Source organism: Pelodiscus sinensis, chromosome 2 (genome assembly GCF_049634645.1).
Source record: "Pelodiscus sinensis isolate JC-2024 chromosome 2, ASM4963464v1, whole genome shotgun sequence".
Classification (NCBI taxonomy): domain Eukaryota; kingdom Metazoa; phylum Chordata; order Testudines; family Trionychidae; genus Pelodiscus; species Pelodiscus sinensis.
Window position 1 is genome coordinate 118,714,142 of NC_134712.1, and position 17,311 is coordinate 118,731,452.

The 17,311-nt window shown below is 39.5% G+C and overlaps 1 protein-coding gene across 7 annotated transcripts in view; it reads right to left on the bottom strand.

The window, feature by feature from the left end:
• RELCH (RAB11 binding and LisH domain, coiled-coil and HEAT repeat containing) overlaps nt 1–17,311 on the bottom strand; it is a 120,790-nt gene that overhangs the window by 80,450 nt on the left and 23,029 nt on the right. For all 7 annotated transcript variants that reach the window (XR_012901714.1, XM_075921386.1, XM_075921385.1 and 4 more), the window contains exons 3-10: nt 15,375–15,446; nt 15,212–15,267; nt 14,983–15,096; nt 10,475–10,675; nt 10,299–10,390; nt 8,613–8,918; nt 569–644; nt 162–257 (exon numbers count right to left, since the gene is read on the bottom strand). Coding sequence is in view for 6 of the 7 variants with exons in the window: in XM_075921386.1 (XP_075777501.1) it covers nt 162–257; nt 569–644; nt 8,613–8,918; nt 10,299–10,390; nt 10,475–10,675; nt 14,983–15,096; nt 15,212–15,267; nt 15,375–15,446 (1,013 nt within the window). In the remaining variant the exon portion in view is untranslated. The remainder of the gene's footprint in view (nt 1–161; nt 258–568; nt 645–8,612; nt 8,919–10,298; nt 10,391–10,474; nt 10,676–14,982; nt 15,097–15,211; nt 15,268–15,374; nt 15,447–17,311) is intronic.

Below are 17,311 nucleotides of genomic sequence, written 5' to 3' on the forward strand. Positions count from 1 at the left end.
CCTGACAGAGGTGTAAAACCATTCTCTACGAGCAGAGATGCATGCACAAAAGTAAGAATATGATTGCAAGTAACAGACTTCCAAAAATACAAACACAAACTTTAAAACAAAATGGCAACATGGTGAAAATAATAAATAGAAAATATTATTGGGTTCCTCACCTCTCGTTTTGCAAGCAGCACATTAGGAACAATATGCGGCAGGCAACGTCCCAGCATTAACATGACACTTTTTTCACTATCTGCAATCCGAGACACCTAAAAACACAATTATTTTTATGAGACATAGGGACTGAAATGTAACCTCGTATTAAAATATTTTTCGGAAGCGGAGACTAAACTTTCCAAGAACTACACTAGTGACGTGACAGAATAAATAAACCTCAAAATTGAGAATTTATCATTTAAATCTTATCACGTCATATTCCTTGTTTCTTAATACTTGTGGAAAGGATTGTTATACAATCTATATGTATATGATGTTTTGTTAAAAACAAGAGCTATTGCTTGGTTAATGGAAGTCAGTGAAAAGATACAAACAGCATGCCCCTTTTACAAGGGAAATATACCTCTGATCCCAAACGACTCTCTGCTGACATCCGACAGAAAGATAATAGTGCTTGATGGAAAGCTGGTGACAACTTCCTGAAATAAGTGTCAGTAGAAAAGAAAAGATCAGAGTTGACCCTGATAGAATCCTATTTACCTATTCAGTTTTAGTCACATATAGGGACATCTGAACTGCATGTTTTCTGTGTTATATATGGACAACTTTAACTTGAAGTCATATCTGATCTACATTTTAAAAGCCAGGAAAGACTTCGTTTTTCTTCAAGTTAAACTACCATTTTGGATTGAATGAAAAATGTTATTTTTTGAATTAAAACGTTTCAAAGCTGTGTTAGCACCAGCAGCACTAGGGGAAAAAAATACAATCTTTGCCAACTGACAAGGGAAAAGCACTATTTCTGCCTCAATTTATTTTCTTGGACATATTCCCATCTAATGAGCCGCAGAGACATTTTCCATCTCATAGTACTAATGATAGCAACACCAGAGAAGTCAATTACAAGCCTTCGCACTAAGCTCCAGCCATCTGCAAAAACCAGCCAGAATTTCCAAGGCTGTATATTTCCTTCTAATTCTGTGCTAAAAGTGACTTTTAAAGGGAAGAACATAAGATGAATACCTTCCCCAAGAGTATGATAGGATACGATACATCACAAACAGACAAAGAAAATATTCCTTTGTGTGTAAAAACTTAGAATTGATAGATACCAATTTCAGAGAACAGAAATCTGGTAAATGTACTAAACACATTTGTCCAATAATCCTGAAGACAACAATATTTGATAATACTGGAAGGAAAAGCACCTCTAATATCAACATTTCTATACTCTAAGGCTAAGTACACTACTGTAGTTCTGTTTTCAGCCTAACGCACTGCAGGTGTAACTTGTGTATCAACACTGGATTAAGTTGTTGCCATCAAGATTTTTTTTTTGTAGGAAGTCTATAGCGTTTCAGTGGCTAGTAGCTACCTGGCAGAGTAATGCAAGCAAGATAAAGTTCATCTGCAAGGCATCAGTACTCAGATTTATCATTTTTGCAAATAACTGACGCCTACCCAAGAGCTTTTCAACTGGATAGACCAAACAAACAAAAAGATTTTATATTTTCTAGATCCTAATCTATTCTCACTGCTCACCCCTACATTCAGTTTGAGCCATGTCTTGAATTGTGTGTTCAATTTATTAGTTAAGAGGATTACCTTTTCTTAGGAAAACTGTTTGGTGGATAACTCTCCAAACTTAAGAAAATTCATCTGCAATAGAAATTATCCCAGTTGGGAAAGCATCCTCAGACAACAAGCAGCACCGAGCATGTCTGTATACTTGGTTTGTTGTATACAGTTTAGCATCTGGCATGGGTGTTGGTGCTGGGTTTAGAGAAGTTGCTTTACAGATTTTCTGCTATGGAGCTAAAGACAAAAGAAAACCTGCCACACTTACATCACTCCTGATCTTGCTGAAACTTGTACTTCCTGAGTTTGCTTAAGAGAAATTATCCTGAAGAAAAATGCCAGGATCTTAAAATCCTGAAGTAAGACTTATCTTGCACAGATATTTCAATACAATACATATCCTGCAATAAGTCTCTTCAATATAACTTTTCTTGATACTGGACAAGCTTTCAATCTTTTTTCCAGTAATCTTAGTCAGTCATAAGAGATATCCTACGAGAATAGGAAACAGGCTTAAACTTTCGGTCAGGACATTTCTCATTAAACAAGTGCGTGAATGAAATTATGATATCTAGATCTAAGAGCCAAGGCCTTTTTGGCAGCGTTTGAAATTATGAATCAATGAAACTAAAAAATAAGGGGAGTTCTTGACTTGCTCATCTGAACTTTCTCTGATCAGTCTCTCATCAAGAAAATGGCAAGTAGATACCACCATCCATTAGGACTGCTATGAGAATTATGAACACCTTTTGAGAAATCATTAACCTAGAAAGCAGAGCTTTATACTTTAAAAACTAGCTACACTCAACCAGCCAAATAGCCACATTCTTTAAGAGACAGTATTAGAATACTTAATACAAGGTAAGGACACACAGATACCCTCTGACCAACAGTACAAGAACAATAATTCTGCATGGACTCCTCCTGATGGTCAAAATGGCAGACTAGCCCTATACATAGAATGCTTCCGTCGATGTGCACAGGCAGAAATTGTGGAAAAGTAGCCCCATAACCCTCAGCTGTGCAGAATGCAATGCCATCCACAGCCTCAGAAACAACTCTGACATTAAGAGGCTGATAATGGAGGTGCAGTTGGCATCATGAATAGGTCAGTATCAAAAGGAGGCTTTCAGACAACTCTCCAATACCACGCTCTATAGGCCACTATCCTCAGATCCCACTGAGAAGTACACAAAGAAACTACACCATCAAGACACTCCCTACGAAAGCACAGGAACAAATCCACATAGAATAACTCTGGTCAGGACTTTAGGCGTATGTCTATCTACTACCCAAGATCCATAAACCTGGAAATCCTGGATGTCCCATCATCCAGGGCACTGGCACTCTCACTGCAGGACTTTCTGGATAAGTGGGTTGTCTACTCAGACCCTACGCCACCAGCACTCCCCGCTATCGCCGAGCCACCACTAATTTCCTGAGAAAACTATAATGCATTAGTGATCTTCCAGAAAACATCATCCTAGCCATCATGGATGTAGAGGGGTTCTACACCAACATCCCACATGTAGATGGAATATAAGCTGTCAGGAAGAGCATCCCTGACGATGCCACAGCACAACAGAGAGCTCGGCCACCAGATTTATCCTCACCCACAACTATTTCAGATTTGGGGACAATTTATACCTTCAAACCAGTGGCACGGATATGGGCACCCACATGGCCTCACAATATGCCAACATTTTTATGGCTGACCTGGAACAACGCTTCCTCAGCTCTCGTCCACTAGTGCTCCTCCTCTACTTATGCTACATTGATAACATCTTCATCATCTGGACACATGGCAATGAGGCTCTGGAAGAATTCCACTGTGATTTCAACAGTTTCCGCCCCAAGATCAACCTCAGCCTGGACCAGTCTACACAAGAGATCCACTTCCTGAACACTACAGTGAGAATAAGTGATGGTCTCAAAAATACCACCCTATACTGCAAATCTACTGACAGTTATGCTTACCTTCATGCCTCCAGCTTCCATCCCGGACACACCACACGATCCATTGTCTACAGCCAAGCACTAAGGCACAACTGCATTTGCTCCAACCCCTCAGACAGAGACTAACACCTACAAGATGTTCACCAAGCATTCTTAAAACTATAATACCCACCTGAGGAAGTGAGGAAACAGACTGACAGAGCCAGACATGTACCCAGAAGTCACCTGCTACAAGACAGGCTTAACAAAGAAAAAAAAACAGACTACCACTAAGCATCACTGATAGTCCCCAGCTAAAATATCTCCAATGCATCATCAGTGATTTACAACCCATCCTGGACAATGATCCCTCACTCTCACAGTCCTTAGGAGGCAGGCCGGTCCTTGCCTACAGACAGCCTGCCAACCTGAATTCTTACCAGCAACTAACTATACACCACACCATAGTAACTAACTCAGGAACCAATTCCTGCAACAAACCTTGGTGCCAACTCTGGCCACATATCTACACCAGTGACACCATCACAGGACCTAACCACTTCAGCCACACCATCATGGGCTCATTCACCTGCACATCTATCAATATAATATACGCCATCATGTGCCAACAACGCCCCTCTGTCATATACTTTGGCCAAACTGGACACTCCCTACATAAAAGAATAAACGGACACACATCAGATATAAGGAATGGTAACACACAAAAATCTGTAGGAGAACACTTCAATCTCCCTGAACACACAATAGCAGGGGTAAAAGTATCCATTCTGAAACAACAACAAAAAAACTTCAAATACAGACTTCAAAGAGAAACTGCAGAGCTACAATTCATTTGAAAATTTGACACTATCAATTTAGGATTCAACAAAGACTGTGAATGGCTAGCCAATTACAAAAGCAGTTTCTCCTCTGTTGGTGTTCACACCTCCACATCAGTTGCTAGAAGTGGGCAACATCCTCCCTGACTGAATTGACCTCGTTATCTCCAGCCTTCCTTTTGATTAATACTCCTTTATTTTCATGTGCCTGTATGTTTTATACCTGCCTCTGGAATTTCCACTACATGCATCTGATGAAGTGGGTCTTTGCCCATGAAAGCTTATGCTCCAATCAATCTGTTAATCTATAAGGTGCCACAGGACTTCTCATGGTTTAAGGTAAGGATTGACAACCATTCTTTGTTGACAGCGCCAGAGTACAGAAAATATTTAGATACCCATAACACATTGGCAATTACATTTCAAAAAATGTTTTACATATGGGGGGATATTCTAAAACAGTAAAAGAAAATATATAGAAGATGGGAAGTGTTGAGCTATGCGATTACCTTGATTTAACTCAACTAACTTTTTTGTCTTTATTCTGTGGACATAAAGACATTTTCAGGTATAGAGATTTTAGATTTTAAAGCCTAGTTGCTCCAAGTTTGTAAATATTTTCTTTAAGCATCATCTCCTATCTAGGTTGCTTTAGAAATTTCTGAAAATGTTATGATACAGATTCCCCCCCCCTTTTTTTTAAATTTAAATTAAGATGAATATTCTATTCCCACTTCCCCTAATTAACAGAACTTGGAAAGCAAGCTCTTGGTAAACATCATACATTCTATCACAATTGGTGGACTATATTTAGATTCTGGAATTTATTTTATTAAATCCAGTAAAATCCTTGAAGGCTTTGACCGATAGGGCTTGGCTCTATCCTCATACATGCAAGGAGACACAAAACCTCCTTGAAGGCTGATAAATACAAATATTCAAGATTTATTTTCCAACCTCAGAAGGCATTGTAACCAAGAACTTAAAAGTAAATATATAACTAACACAACAAACATAGGAAGTATCTCATTTACTGCGAGGTCAAGCTTAACTGGATAAAAGAATGTAAGTATCCTAATTTCTTAAGTTTAATTCAAACAATTGAACTTTTAAAGAGAGTCATCAGATGAATCAGGGGTGGGGAACCTCAGGCCCAAGGGCCAGATGGGGCCCCCAGCTTGCCTGCATCTGGCCCCCAAGGCTCAGGGCTATGCCCCACTGCAGAGCCGGAGCACACTGGGCTAGGCCCCCTTAGGCTCTGGTATGCAAGGGCAATATGCGGATTGTGGCCTCTGATGAACTTTTCTGTGGGAAGTAGCCTCCGACCCAAAAAAAGTTCCCCATCACTGAGGTAAATATTAGTGATGCATTCAACTCAAACCATGTCCAACTCCCTGCTGCAATCTGTTATACAAGGCATTTCTCCAACTACCCTCCACGTTCAAAATTGTTTTATGCCAACTGCAATGATCCAAAGCAGGCTCTCTTCATCTCCCCATCTAGGCAAGACATGCACAAACATTTATAATATATAGTTATGCTGTAATAAAGGATTTTAGGATTTTCTTTCATGCAGTTTTATCATGGCTTTGAACAAGTAGACTTCCCCATCCTTACACCCATGTGTTATAATGAGCAGGGCTTGATGACCACGGTAAAAACCCACTCTCCAGCCCCGCACTGTACATGCGCCAGACCCACACCGCACATGCGTATGTCGCCGGTGAACAAGGTGACCGGCTGAAATCTACTTGCCACGGGCGAGTAGATAAGTGGATTTGTTGAGCCCTGATAATGAGCATGCTCTAAAGAAGAATTTCAAGAAGTATGACTACATAGGCTGGTTGTATATACAGGCAGTCCCCGGGTTACATGGATCCGACTTACATCGGATCCCTACTTACAAACGGGGTGAGGCAACCCCGCACTAGCTGCTTTCCCCCAGCAGACCAGGGAGACGCGAAGCTAGTGCCCCCCCTCCAGCAGACCAGGGAGACGCGGAGCGGCTTTTCTCAGCAGACACCTCAGCTTGAGAATAAAGGACTGAGGGAAGTGAGGTGTGGGAGAATAAAACTGAGCTCTGGAGAAATGTTTTGCTAGAGTTTCCCCTACAATATGTACCAGTTCCGACTTACATACAAATTCAACTTAAGAACAAACCTACAGTCCCTATCTTGTACGTAACCCGGGGACTGCCTGTATAGCTAAGGACATATCCTTCCAAAATGTCCTTTAATAACACCTCAATTTGGCACAGTTCCTTAGATGTCAGCTAAAAAGAAGAGCTCAGGTGTAGCCATTTCCCACACATTCTCTGCAATGCAAACTCATTTAGCTTCTCTGCAAGGATCTTTGTTTATCAAACGATGCACACTTCTTGCTTCTGACATATTTACAGGTTTGTTATTAGTTTGTGTCTTTTGATAATGGCTCTAATTCTATTTTGGCCTGCTTAATTATAGTTTTATACTTGACATGCTGGATGTTATGTTACATTCTGTTTTCCTCACTAGACTTTGGCTTCCAATTTTTAAACGATGTGCTCTTGCCTCAAACAGCTTCTTTTACTCTTGTCTATCACAGTGGCATTTTTCCAGGGTTCCCCCCCTCTTTTTCTCTATTTTTTTTTAAATTTGGAGTATACTTATAGTTTGAACCTCTTTAAAAAGTTTCCATGCAGTTTGTAGGCATTTCACGCTGGAGATTGTTCCTTTAAAATGTGTTTAACTAGCCTCACTTTTGTGTCACTCCCCTTTCAGAAGTTAAATGCTACTGGGTTTCTTTGACATTTCCTATACAAACCCTATACAAAGATGTTTAATCACACTGTGTTCACTGTTACTGAGTCGTTCAGTTGTATTCTCCTCTTAGACCAGATCTTGTGCTCCATTTACGATTAATTCAAGAATAGGCTCTCCTCTTCTGTATTTCAGCTGCTCTAGTAGGTTGTCATTAGAAATTTTATCTAGTATGTAGAAATTTTATCTCTGCACTCTGTCCTGAGGTGATTTACCTTGTCAATATGGGGATAAATGAAATTCCAATGCTACTTACTACTGAGTTTTCTAGTTTTGTAGCTGCTCTAAAGTCCCTGAGCATTTCATAATCACCACCCTCACCCTGGTCAGTAGCATATTCCTACCACTACGCTCTTATTCAAGCACGGAATTTCTACCCCTAGAGACTCTATGGCACAGTTTGACTAATTTAAAATGATTACAATACTTGACTATACTTTCTTTCACACACAGTGCCAGTCTCAGACCAGCACAACCTACTCTGTCATTCATGTATATATTGTACCCCATTATGGCGTCACTGATTATCATTATTCCACCAAGTTTCTATTTTGCATATCATTTCATATCAGATGTCATAAATAAAACTTACTAGAAACACAATGTACCCATTACCAGCTGACACAATATGTCTGTGTACATGCTGAATGCAAAGTCTTAATTAATCTCACAAACTAAATGTTTTAAGGCTGCATTTTAATAGTATACTTCTAGAGGTGTTAAATCTCAATCTCCAACAGATTAATGTTACCAGACTTTTAAGGTAATCCTTCCTAAAAGGGTAAGACAGTAAAATTATAGATTTCTCACATTTAAATTGTAATTATACAGTTAACATCTTTAGTTATACTGGTACACATTTGTTTAAACAGTGTCTAAATACCAAATTCCTCCAGTTCCCTGGAGGAGGAATAGAATAATTTCATAAAGAGATGGAAAACAGGGGAAAAAATAGTAACATCTCCTTCCCGCATTCATTCCTTTGATATTGGTGTTTTCTTTCTACAATTCTGAATTTAGGAGTTGACAGAAGAAAAAAATGATTGTTTTAAAATTGAAAATGTGTAATTTAACAGGTTTCTCACACACAATGAACTCACACACTCTCCCAAATGAAAAACAATTGAAATGTTGTTGAAAAACATTTTTTATACTTAAATGGAAAGAACAAATGCATTAGGAAGCAAAGAAAAGGACTAAAAACTCTATAGCACTGTGCTTTTAGAAAAAAAAAAAATCTCCCTACCGTGGAAAAAAATCTAATAAAAGTTTTAACTGAAATGCTTGTATTACTAACCTATTAGGTTTATCAAAGTGTATTGCTGTTTTTTTTGATGGAGCACAAGGAGGTAATTTCTCTCTCTCATTACCAGGGAGAGAATTTAGTGTATCATCTTTAGGTGTCTGTGAATCTGCTTCTGTAGATATGGGAAGGCTTCTTTCCTCAGTTTCTCCATTTTTATTGTCATTGTCTGAACTCTTGATGTCTAAGTAACTCCCATTGTCCTCCAGAACCGAGAGAGGCACTTGGTCTAAAGAGGAGTGGACTAAATCAGAAACCACTGGAACCATAAAGTTTTCATTCTTGAGGAAGTCTATTTTACTAAAAGAAGAAAAAAAAATTACATTGTTTGCGGCTTTTCAAAAGAAGCTCTGAGTCAGGCAAATGAAACATGAAAATATTGTGGCATAAAAACTCTTTTTTACAGCCTCAGTAATGTGTCTTATGTAACATGAAATCTATCGGTGAAAACTCTAGCAGGCTATCCTCCTTTCATAGGGTACATCTACACACTGCAGAAAAAAAAAGCAAACCAAGTTTCAGAGTCTAGACCAACTGACTCAGGCTTGTGCTATAAGGTTAAAAATACCAGCGCAGATATTGTTGCTCTGGCTAGGGAATCCATCTCACTGTCAAGGGGGCTATGTCTCCGAGCCAGCAGCCCAGGCTGAGTGTGAATGTTTACAGTAACAATGAGGTTCCACAAGACTCCTTGTCATATTTGCGGAGACAGACTAAGATAGCTAACACTCTGATAAATATCTACACTGCTATTTTAGTCCTGTAGCACAAGCTTAGATCAGTTGACCTGGCTCTGAGAATTGCTGCCAATGTTTTGTTTTTGTTTATTTTTTTTGCAGTATAAGTGCAACTCTTCATGAAGAGGAAATGAAGTGTAACTATACCCTTTCATCTTTAAAATTTCTAAATATTCAGTCTATGTTTTGGGCTGAGCTCAAAGAATTCAACAAACACAAAGCGTGAGCACAAGCATGGAGCATAATATTTAAAATTTTTAGTTATCAATAAATTTTCAGAGTTCAGTATATAATGTACTTTCACCTATGCTGAAATGGTAAATACTGTATACACTTTGACAAAATGACTGAGAGATTATCACATTTTGAATACAACCTCTCTGAAGAAATGTTATTTTGTAACTTAATGGATACTTAAAAGCCAGTGCAAGACTAATAATTTCTTTTATTTCAAAAGGAGATAGTTGTTAAAATGAACATCGCTCAGCAGTGTTTGCAACACAAATATTGCACTACTTAGAAACCAAAAGAAACTGATGACAGAAATGAAATATACTCCTACACATTATCATTTTCCAAGCAGAGAGAAATGCAAACAAGCAATTGAACTACGAATAGCAAAAAGCATTTAAGTTCATTTTACTTTCACTACTTAAGCATATTTAAATATGATTCCTTATCTAGTTATATTTAAGTTATCATGTCCTCTTAATTTTCTGTGATTATGTACAAGACAAAAATAAATTAATATGCAGTACAATTTAAGCCCTTAAAACGCCATAAATTTGAAATATTCTGCTGGTTCAAATGGAATTCTATATATTAAATGTAAGATTCTGCCAGTTCTAGAGATAATCCCTATGAACTAATGAGATTTTTTTGTTTTTGTTTAATATTTTACATATATTCTTATGTAAAATGCTGCAAAATAAAAAATACATACCTCTCAAGTCTTCGGATTTGTTCCATCAAAGACCATTTCTCACTATTTAATGCATTAATTTGATCTTCTAATTTTTGCACTAGTAAGCATTGCTAAAAGCAAGAAAAATAATTTAGCAAACTCAACTAATGACAGAACATAGCAAACCTACATACGTATCCTAACTACAATCTTACTTCTAATGACGGTGGTGCTCCAAATACAGCAACGCTCCCTAGTGTAGGAGTGGTAACTTCTAACTCATCCTCTTCCATGCCAACTGCTACATCTACAACATCTCTTGCAGCTACTTGATGGTTTCCGAAGTCACGATAGAGTTGTAACAAGTCTGGAGGCTTTGGAATGTTCAATCCTACATCATCCCACAGTTCAAAATCCTTGAAAAAAATTAACAGCAAAGTCAGAAGTCTATGGTTCATTTCTTTTTCTTCTTCAATTTTTTGTTCACTTCATTACATATAGAACAGCTTCAGAACAAGACACTCATGCCAAAATGTTAAGTAAACTTGGAGAAATCAATGTGAACTGCTAATACCCAACTAAAAGGAAAGGTCACAGTTCCTGCTCCAAGTATCACCCCAAAGAAATTTCTAGGTTTTGCATTAAGACGACTTCTAAAATATAAATCTGGCAATATCTGTAATTGTTACTTTCATAAGTAGTGTAGATTTTATGTGGTATGGTGATCAGGCAAAGTTTTAGCATAAAGCAGGCAGCTAGTGGAAGGGTACTGTACTACAGATATAGGGGTCTTTTTTGGTCAAATCTGAAATAAATTAAATAAATTCCCCTTCACATATAGATTTTATTGTATTTATCCACCTAAATACTACAGGGGCCTACATTTTCAAAAATGCAAAGTCTCAGAAACAGTGTGCACAAATAATCCATTACTCACTTACCTGGTTATTTATGTGCATATTCAAATTTACTATTGGGTACCATAGGTGAAACTTCCCCTTAGGAGACTAGCTTCCTGTCACACCTCTTCTCACCAAGGCTCTGCCTCTGCTTGCTCTCATCCTTTTCATGGCCCCAAATGAGTACAACCTCCAGTCCAACTTCCGCCCCTCCGACATAGCCCTTCTTCTTACTCACTCCTTCCCCCTTCCTGCTGAGTTCCAGAGACTGGATATACTCTTTGCTGAGGTCCTGGAACTGCAGTGGGGAACGAGAGCTTCTCCGGCCCCTGGACCAGAGCAGTAGATTTTTCCAGGGGTCTCAAATCAACCACTGCAGCACCCAGAAGTGTGAGATTTGGGAGACTTAGCCTCTTGCAGCCTCTACTGCGTATGACCCAGGTTGGTTATTCAAATCACAGTAATTGTGTACATTTCAAAACCTGGGGACCATTTTAATCTTTTTTGACTCCTCTAAAGTTCTACATTTTCTTGTTTCACTATTCTACAGTAAAACCTGCACTATCTGGAACTTAAGCACCCAGAAAACTGTAGAAACTGGCACATTTCTGACGCAGGGAAAAGCAAAAACAAAACAAAAACAAAAACAAAAAAAGGAAACTAGCCCTTTAAGTGCCAGGCCGCTCCCCAGATGAGCGTGCAGCACGTACGTGGGAGACCGCAAACGGCAGCTGAAAGCAAGCATCTCGGCTCCCCCTATGGCTCCTGGCACCCCTGGCAAGCCAGCCCCCATGCAGCTTCTCCCCCCCGACAGACTGCTCCCACCATCTCCCCCCCGACTCGTGGCCCCCCCCAGACCAGCACGCCACATCATGGACCCCAGATGGCTCCCATGCCACCCCCCCGTAGGTCCCGTATGGCTCTTCCTCCTGCCCCCCCCAAGATAACCTAAAAATTGTGGTTACCGGCATACCCTAATCCCTGGGCATGCCAGATAGAAATAAGGTACAGCAAAACCTGTGCTATCTCCACTATTAAGTTAGGTATTTTGAACAAATATATATAGAAAAAAGAGAGAAAAACCATGACACACACATTAAAATACATTTGATTATCCGAGCCTTGTATCATTGCAAGTTTGTCTACTCAGCAGCTGGGATTGTGCTTCCCAGGGCAGGAAGATGGGCGCGCAATAACTTTGCTTGAGCTGGTGTGAAAAATTTTAGAGTGGCTGTCCCCATAACAGCTAGCGCTAGCCAGCAAATACAAATCTGTCTAACCCGGAGTATGACTTAAGCTGCCATCCATGACAGTGGCCACATTGCTGCTTTAGGGAGCTAACTTGAGCAGAATGTGTGTGTCTGTGCAGACAGTCTTAAAAAGCATCAGATATTAAACGTTGAGATTTTGGTAGAATCGTCTCCCACTCTTCAGGCATACACTCTTGTTTTATATTAAGAGAAGTAGGATTTGTTTGTTCTCTTCTCTGCCTTTGAGGAGAGAATTTGGCCCACATAAGTTCTGTGACTACTTATGCATAAGTAACAGAAGCCAACTTGACTCTCAGATTATGGGCTAAGTTTGTAGGGCTGCCCAATAATTTTTTTTTTTTGGAAACGTAACACATTTGGTACACAATGAAACACGTGTGCAACCCAACAATTTAATTTTTATGGAGTTAATCTGAAGAGCAGAAATGCATGTTAAGGACACCACTCAATGGAGAGTTTCAACAAATTCTTTGAGATATATAAACAGATAACGTGCAACAGAACTACTTCAAACTTCATGCAATGTGGTAACATTCAAATTTTACCATATGTTGCACAGTTACAAAATATCATCCAATACCGTATAATATGTAATTCCTATTCCATACTTCATTTTTGTTGAACCTTAAAAACTGACAGTAAATTCGGAGTGCTTTATTGTACATACCGTAGTAAGAAATAGAAATTGTGTAAATTTAGAAAAATTGCTGAGCAATACATTTATGCTGTGGAATACTTAATTTGCTTTAGCATATGAAAAAAATCATTTGGATTTATTTTTACTCACATCTAAGAGAATTTAGTTAAGGATTGTGAAGAATTTATCTATTTATCGATATATATAATGCCAGCAACTAAAGATAATTTATGATACCATATTTACCAATTTGCAGCATTTATTTCTAGCTATTTTAGTTAGCAAGCCACATACAATTATTTTCTTGGTATTTGTTCCATGACATGTAAAGTGAAGTTGTTTTTTTTTTAAATATATTCCCCCCCCGGTTCTGGAAAAGCTTCCATTGTGCATCATAATTCCATTAGTGACATGGCAATTGCCTGGGAAGTGTTAAGCATATAGAAGAGCTGAACTCTTTCCCTGCACATTAGTTTTAAGTCTTGGTGCGTGTCTGATTATGCATTCATTTCTGAATTAATGTACACTTTCTAAAGATAGTCAACTGAGGGAATCACTACACAAACTTAGAGTTAGCCCACGTGGGTATTTTTTCCCTCTATGCAGTTATTTCTGATGACAAATGCATGGCAAATTGTTTAAAAAATTAATTTCTACGTGCTGTAAACTCTGTGTGCTGTAATTAGAATGGAATGGTTATTAATAATAAAAAAACTTTATGATCAGATGAAGGTGTTAAGATAATGTTCAAAATTTTACAACTAAGTTCAACAACCTTTTGAGAGGTGTAGGGTGAAAGAGAGAAAAATATATGGGGGCTTTGCATTTACAAATTAAAACTGGATAATGTTTGTGGAACCAGGGACCAAAAATATAAAGGATTAACAGATTATAAAGTGCTCTGAAATAATCAACACCTTGTTTCTTCTACAACTACAGGTTGTACCCCCCTTAATGGGGACTCCCTGGTCTGGCAACATCCATGGTCTGGCACAGACCGCAGACGTTCTTGGACCACAAAGCCCAGGAACAGGGAGGTCTGGCGGCAGGGCAAGAGCGCTGTAGGGCCAGCAGTGACTCAGACAGGAGCCCAGTGTCACGGGGGGGGGGGGGGGGGGGGAAGGCGGATGGACGGACAGCATAGCGGGGTGTTCTGGCCATAGTGGAACTCCCTAGCCCCAGCAGCCAGGGAGCTCCAGACCGGTAGCGGCTGAGGAGCTTTGGCCCTGGCCCCGTTTTGGCTCCCGTGGCTTAGGAGCACCAGCCCCAGATGCAGCCAGGAAGCTCTGGCCCCAGCCATGGAGCCAGGCAGCTGCGGAGCTCCAGCCGTGATGCTTTGGCCGCAGCAGCAGCAGGGCCAGCAGCATCTAAAATCCCGAGGTGGCAGCAGGGACCTTCCGTGGTCTGGCAAATCCCCTTGTTCGGCACACCAGTCAGGTCCCAAGGGTGCTGGACCAGTGAAGTCCAACCTGTACTAGAATCCAAGCAATGACTGGCTATGGAATTTGAAATAAAATTTAAGTTACTTGTAAAAAGTTCATCTGAATACTGCTGCTTGGTGAAGGATGCATTTTTAGTTAATACAAGTTGACACAGTTCTACCTATTTGTGTGTGCTCTGCAGCACATTATTTGCATGTTTTGAAAACAAAGCCTGTTTTGATGCATTACTAAGTGCTCCTATACTTTCACTTTATGGCTCTAGTGAGCACAATTTTTATAAACATTAATTTACTCATGCTAGTACTTCCACTGATTTCACTGCAATTAGTCAGGTGAATATAAAATTAATGCACGTGTAAAAATCAGCACAAGCAGAGTTCATTTCTAGAACTACTCTGACCACATTAAACAAACCAAGATTTGAAAACAAGACGTACCAACAAGTATTTATTAAAAAAGTTAAGCAAACTTTACCTGATCATCACTTTCATCTGAAAAGGTTATTGAAGTAAGCTTGTAACTATTCTTTAATAAAAATTCATTGACTAGGAAGTTTAGAGCTCTTTTTTCAAGAGGTTTGATTGGCTCCTAGAAAAAAGAAAACAATGAAACCTGTAAAACTTATGTTCACCTTCTTTGCAATTGCTAAGACACAGCTATATGCAGTTTAACGTTATTAACTCAGTTTCTGTCAACCACCTACCTGAATTTCAGGACTTGATTTATAATTTTTTCGTTCCTGCAAAGGAACTTCATTTTCTGCAAAAAAAATTAACATAAAATTTACTCTCTTTCACTTAGAAAGAGTTCAGCTACTTCTACATTGTCAAAGTAGAAAGACTAAAGAAAAGGTTTATGTACACCACCTGCAGCCTGAGTCAGGTTGGCTCGGAGGGCCTGAATGGTCTCCTTGGCTTTCCGTAGTTCAAACTCCAGGACTGGACAGGGATTTGGATTAAACACACACAGGCATCCAACCAAGGAAAGGGAAACAAAAATAAAATATAAAAAGCAAGGATGGGTGTAAAAAAAATATACAGTTTGTATTAAACAGAAAGCATGCACTCTTTATGGAACTCATGGACACATGCAGCAGAGTTGGCTTGAAAGCAAACTGGTGAACGTTTTCCATAATCATAGTGGTCTACAGTTAATCACACTGCAAGTTCAAGCTGTCTGACAAGGAATTGCTGTAGGTTTTTAATAAAAATTATATGTATCTTTACTTTGCATTAAATTGAGGACTGTTTTGATGCTTCCACCCCTCCACTCTCCAAATTAACCAATATGCTGTAATTGCTCTGTCTATATAAAAACTTCCAGTGGGACAACAGACTGACGTCATGTGTCACTAAGTCCCACAGCCTTTCCCTTCGTCCGGAGTGGCATGGCCTCCCCCCTCCTCCATGTTACTGGGAGCCAAGAGCCACATGGCCTCCTTCCTCCCCCATCCTTGGGAGAAGCCAAGAGGCCTTCCCCTCCATACCTGGGGGGACAGGAGGGGTGGGAGCCACATGGCCTCCAGCTGGGCCTGCCACAGCCAGACCTCTGCCCAGCCCAACCCTCTGGCGGCTGGGGGGAGTGGGGAGGAAGAGACCCCGGACTGCTGTGGCCAGGACTTGGCCCGGCCCAACCCCCACCACGGCTGGGGGTTGGTCAGGCAAGAAAGCTGGCCTCGGCTCTGCCCGGTGGTTGGGTAGGAGAGCTGGGACTGGCCAGGGCTTCCATGCCTCGGCCTGGCCCTCCCCGGCAGCCGGGGGGGGGGGGGAGAGGAAGTGGAGGGAGAGAATCAGGGCTGCCTAGCCCCAGAGAGGGGGGGTTTGATGAGCAGGGGGCACAGCCCCCCAGACTTTTGGGATAACACAAAGGGGAGAAATTTTGTAACAAAAAGTTAGAGGTAGTGGAAGCAGTTTGCATAGCAAAACTAAAATAATTTACAATGCCATAGTATTATTGGCCTTTTAAATATGCTTTGATATACACTGCTAAAAGGAAGACCTGTATCTCTCAGGAGTTCTCTGAGGAAGCTTCCAGCACACTCACTTATTTCTAAGTAATGTTTCCTCTGAAAATCTTTAATAATAGTACAGTTCTAAAACTGGATTTTGGAGATTCAAAGAATACAATGAAATTTAGTTGTTCATCTCTATTGTGAATTATGCTAATAAAATTTGCTTTTAACTAGTATTTTTTAAGTACAAACGTAGGGCTACTATCTTGAAAATTGAAAAAAAAGTCAGGTATTTAGTGCTGCCAATATATAATATACTTTCATCTTTGTAAAAGGATTTAACATCTTTCCCTTTCATAGCTGTTCACATTTAAAATCTTTGAGGCAATCTATTTAGGTAGTTACAAGTGTCCAGACACCTTATTGATTCAACTCAGCCATGTACAGAGTATTCACATTAGTCTGAATGCCAAAATGAAGTAGTTTAGTATTTAACTATAAGTGATAAAATTATATACTTAAGTATTAGCTAAAACTACTTTGGACAACTGATGTTGTCCCAACTTAAAATTTTAACACCAATAAGAAACTAATGATGCTTTAACACTGTCAGGTAAAAATAAGTTTTAATATATTCTTCACACAATCATTGCCTGGAAACACTTTACTGGAGTATGCTGACAGGCTATTTTAAATGACAAGGCTGTGAACTCAGTGTCTCATTTAACTGGCTCTTGTTTATAACATGTATTATGAAGTTCTGGAAAAAAGTGTACAAATAATTTAGGTTTCCTGTTGGACTGCCATTAACAAGAATCTCTTGGCTGTAAATGAGTGCATGGAAAAAAGATT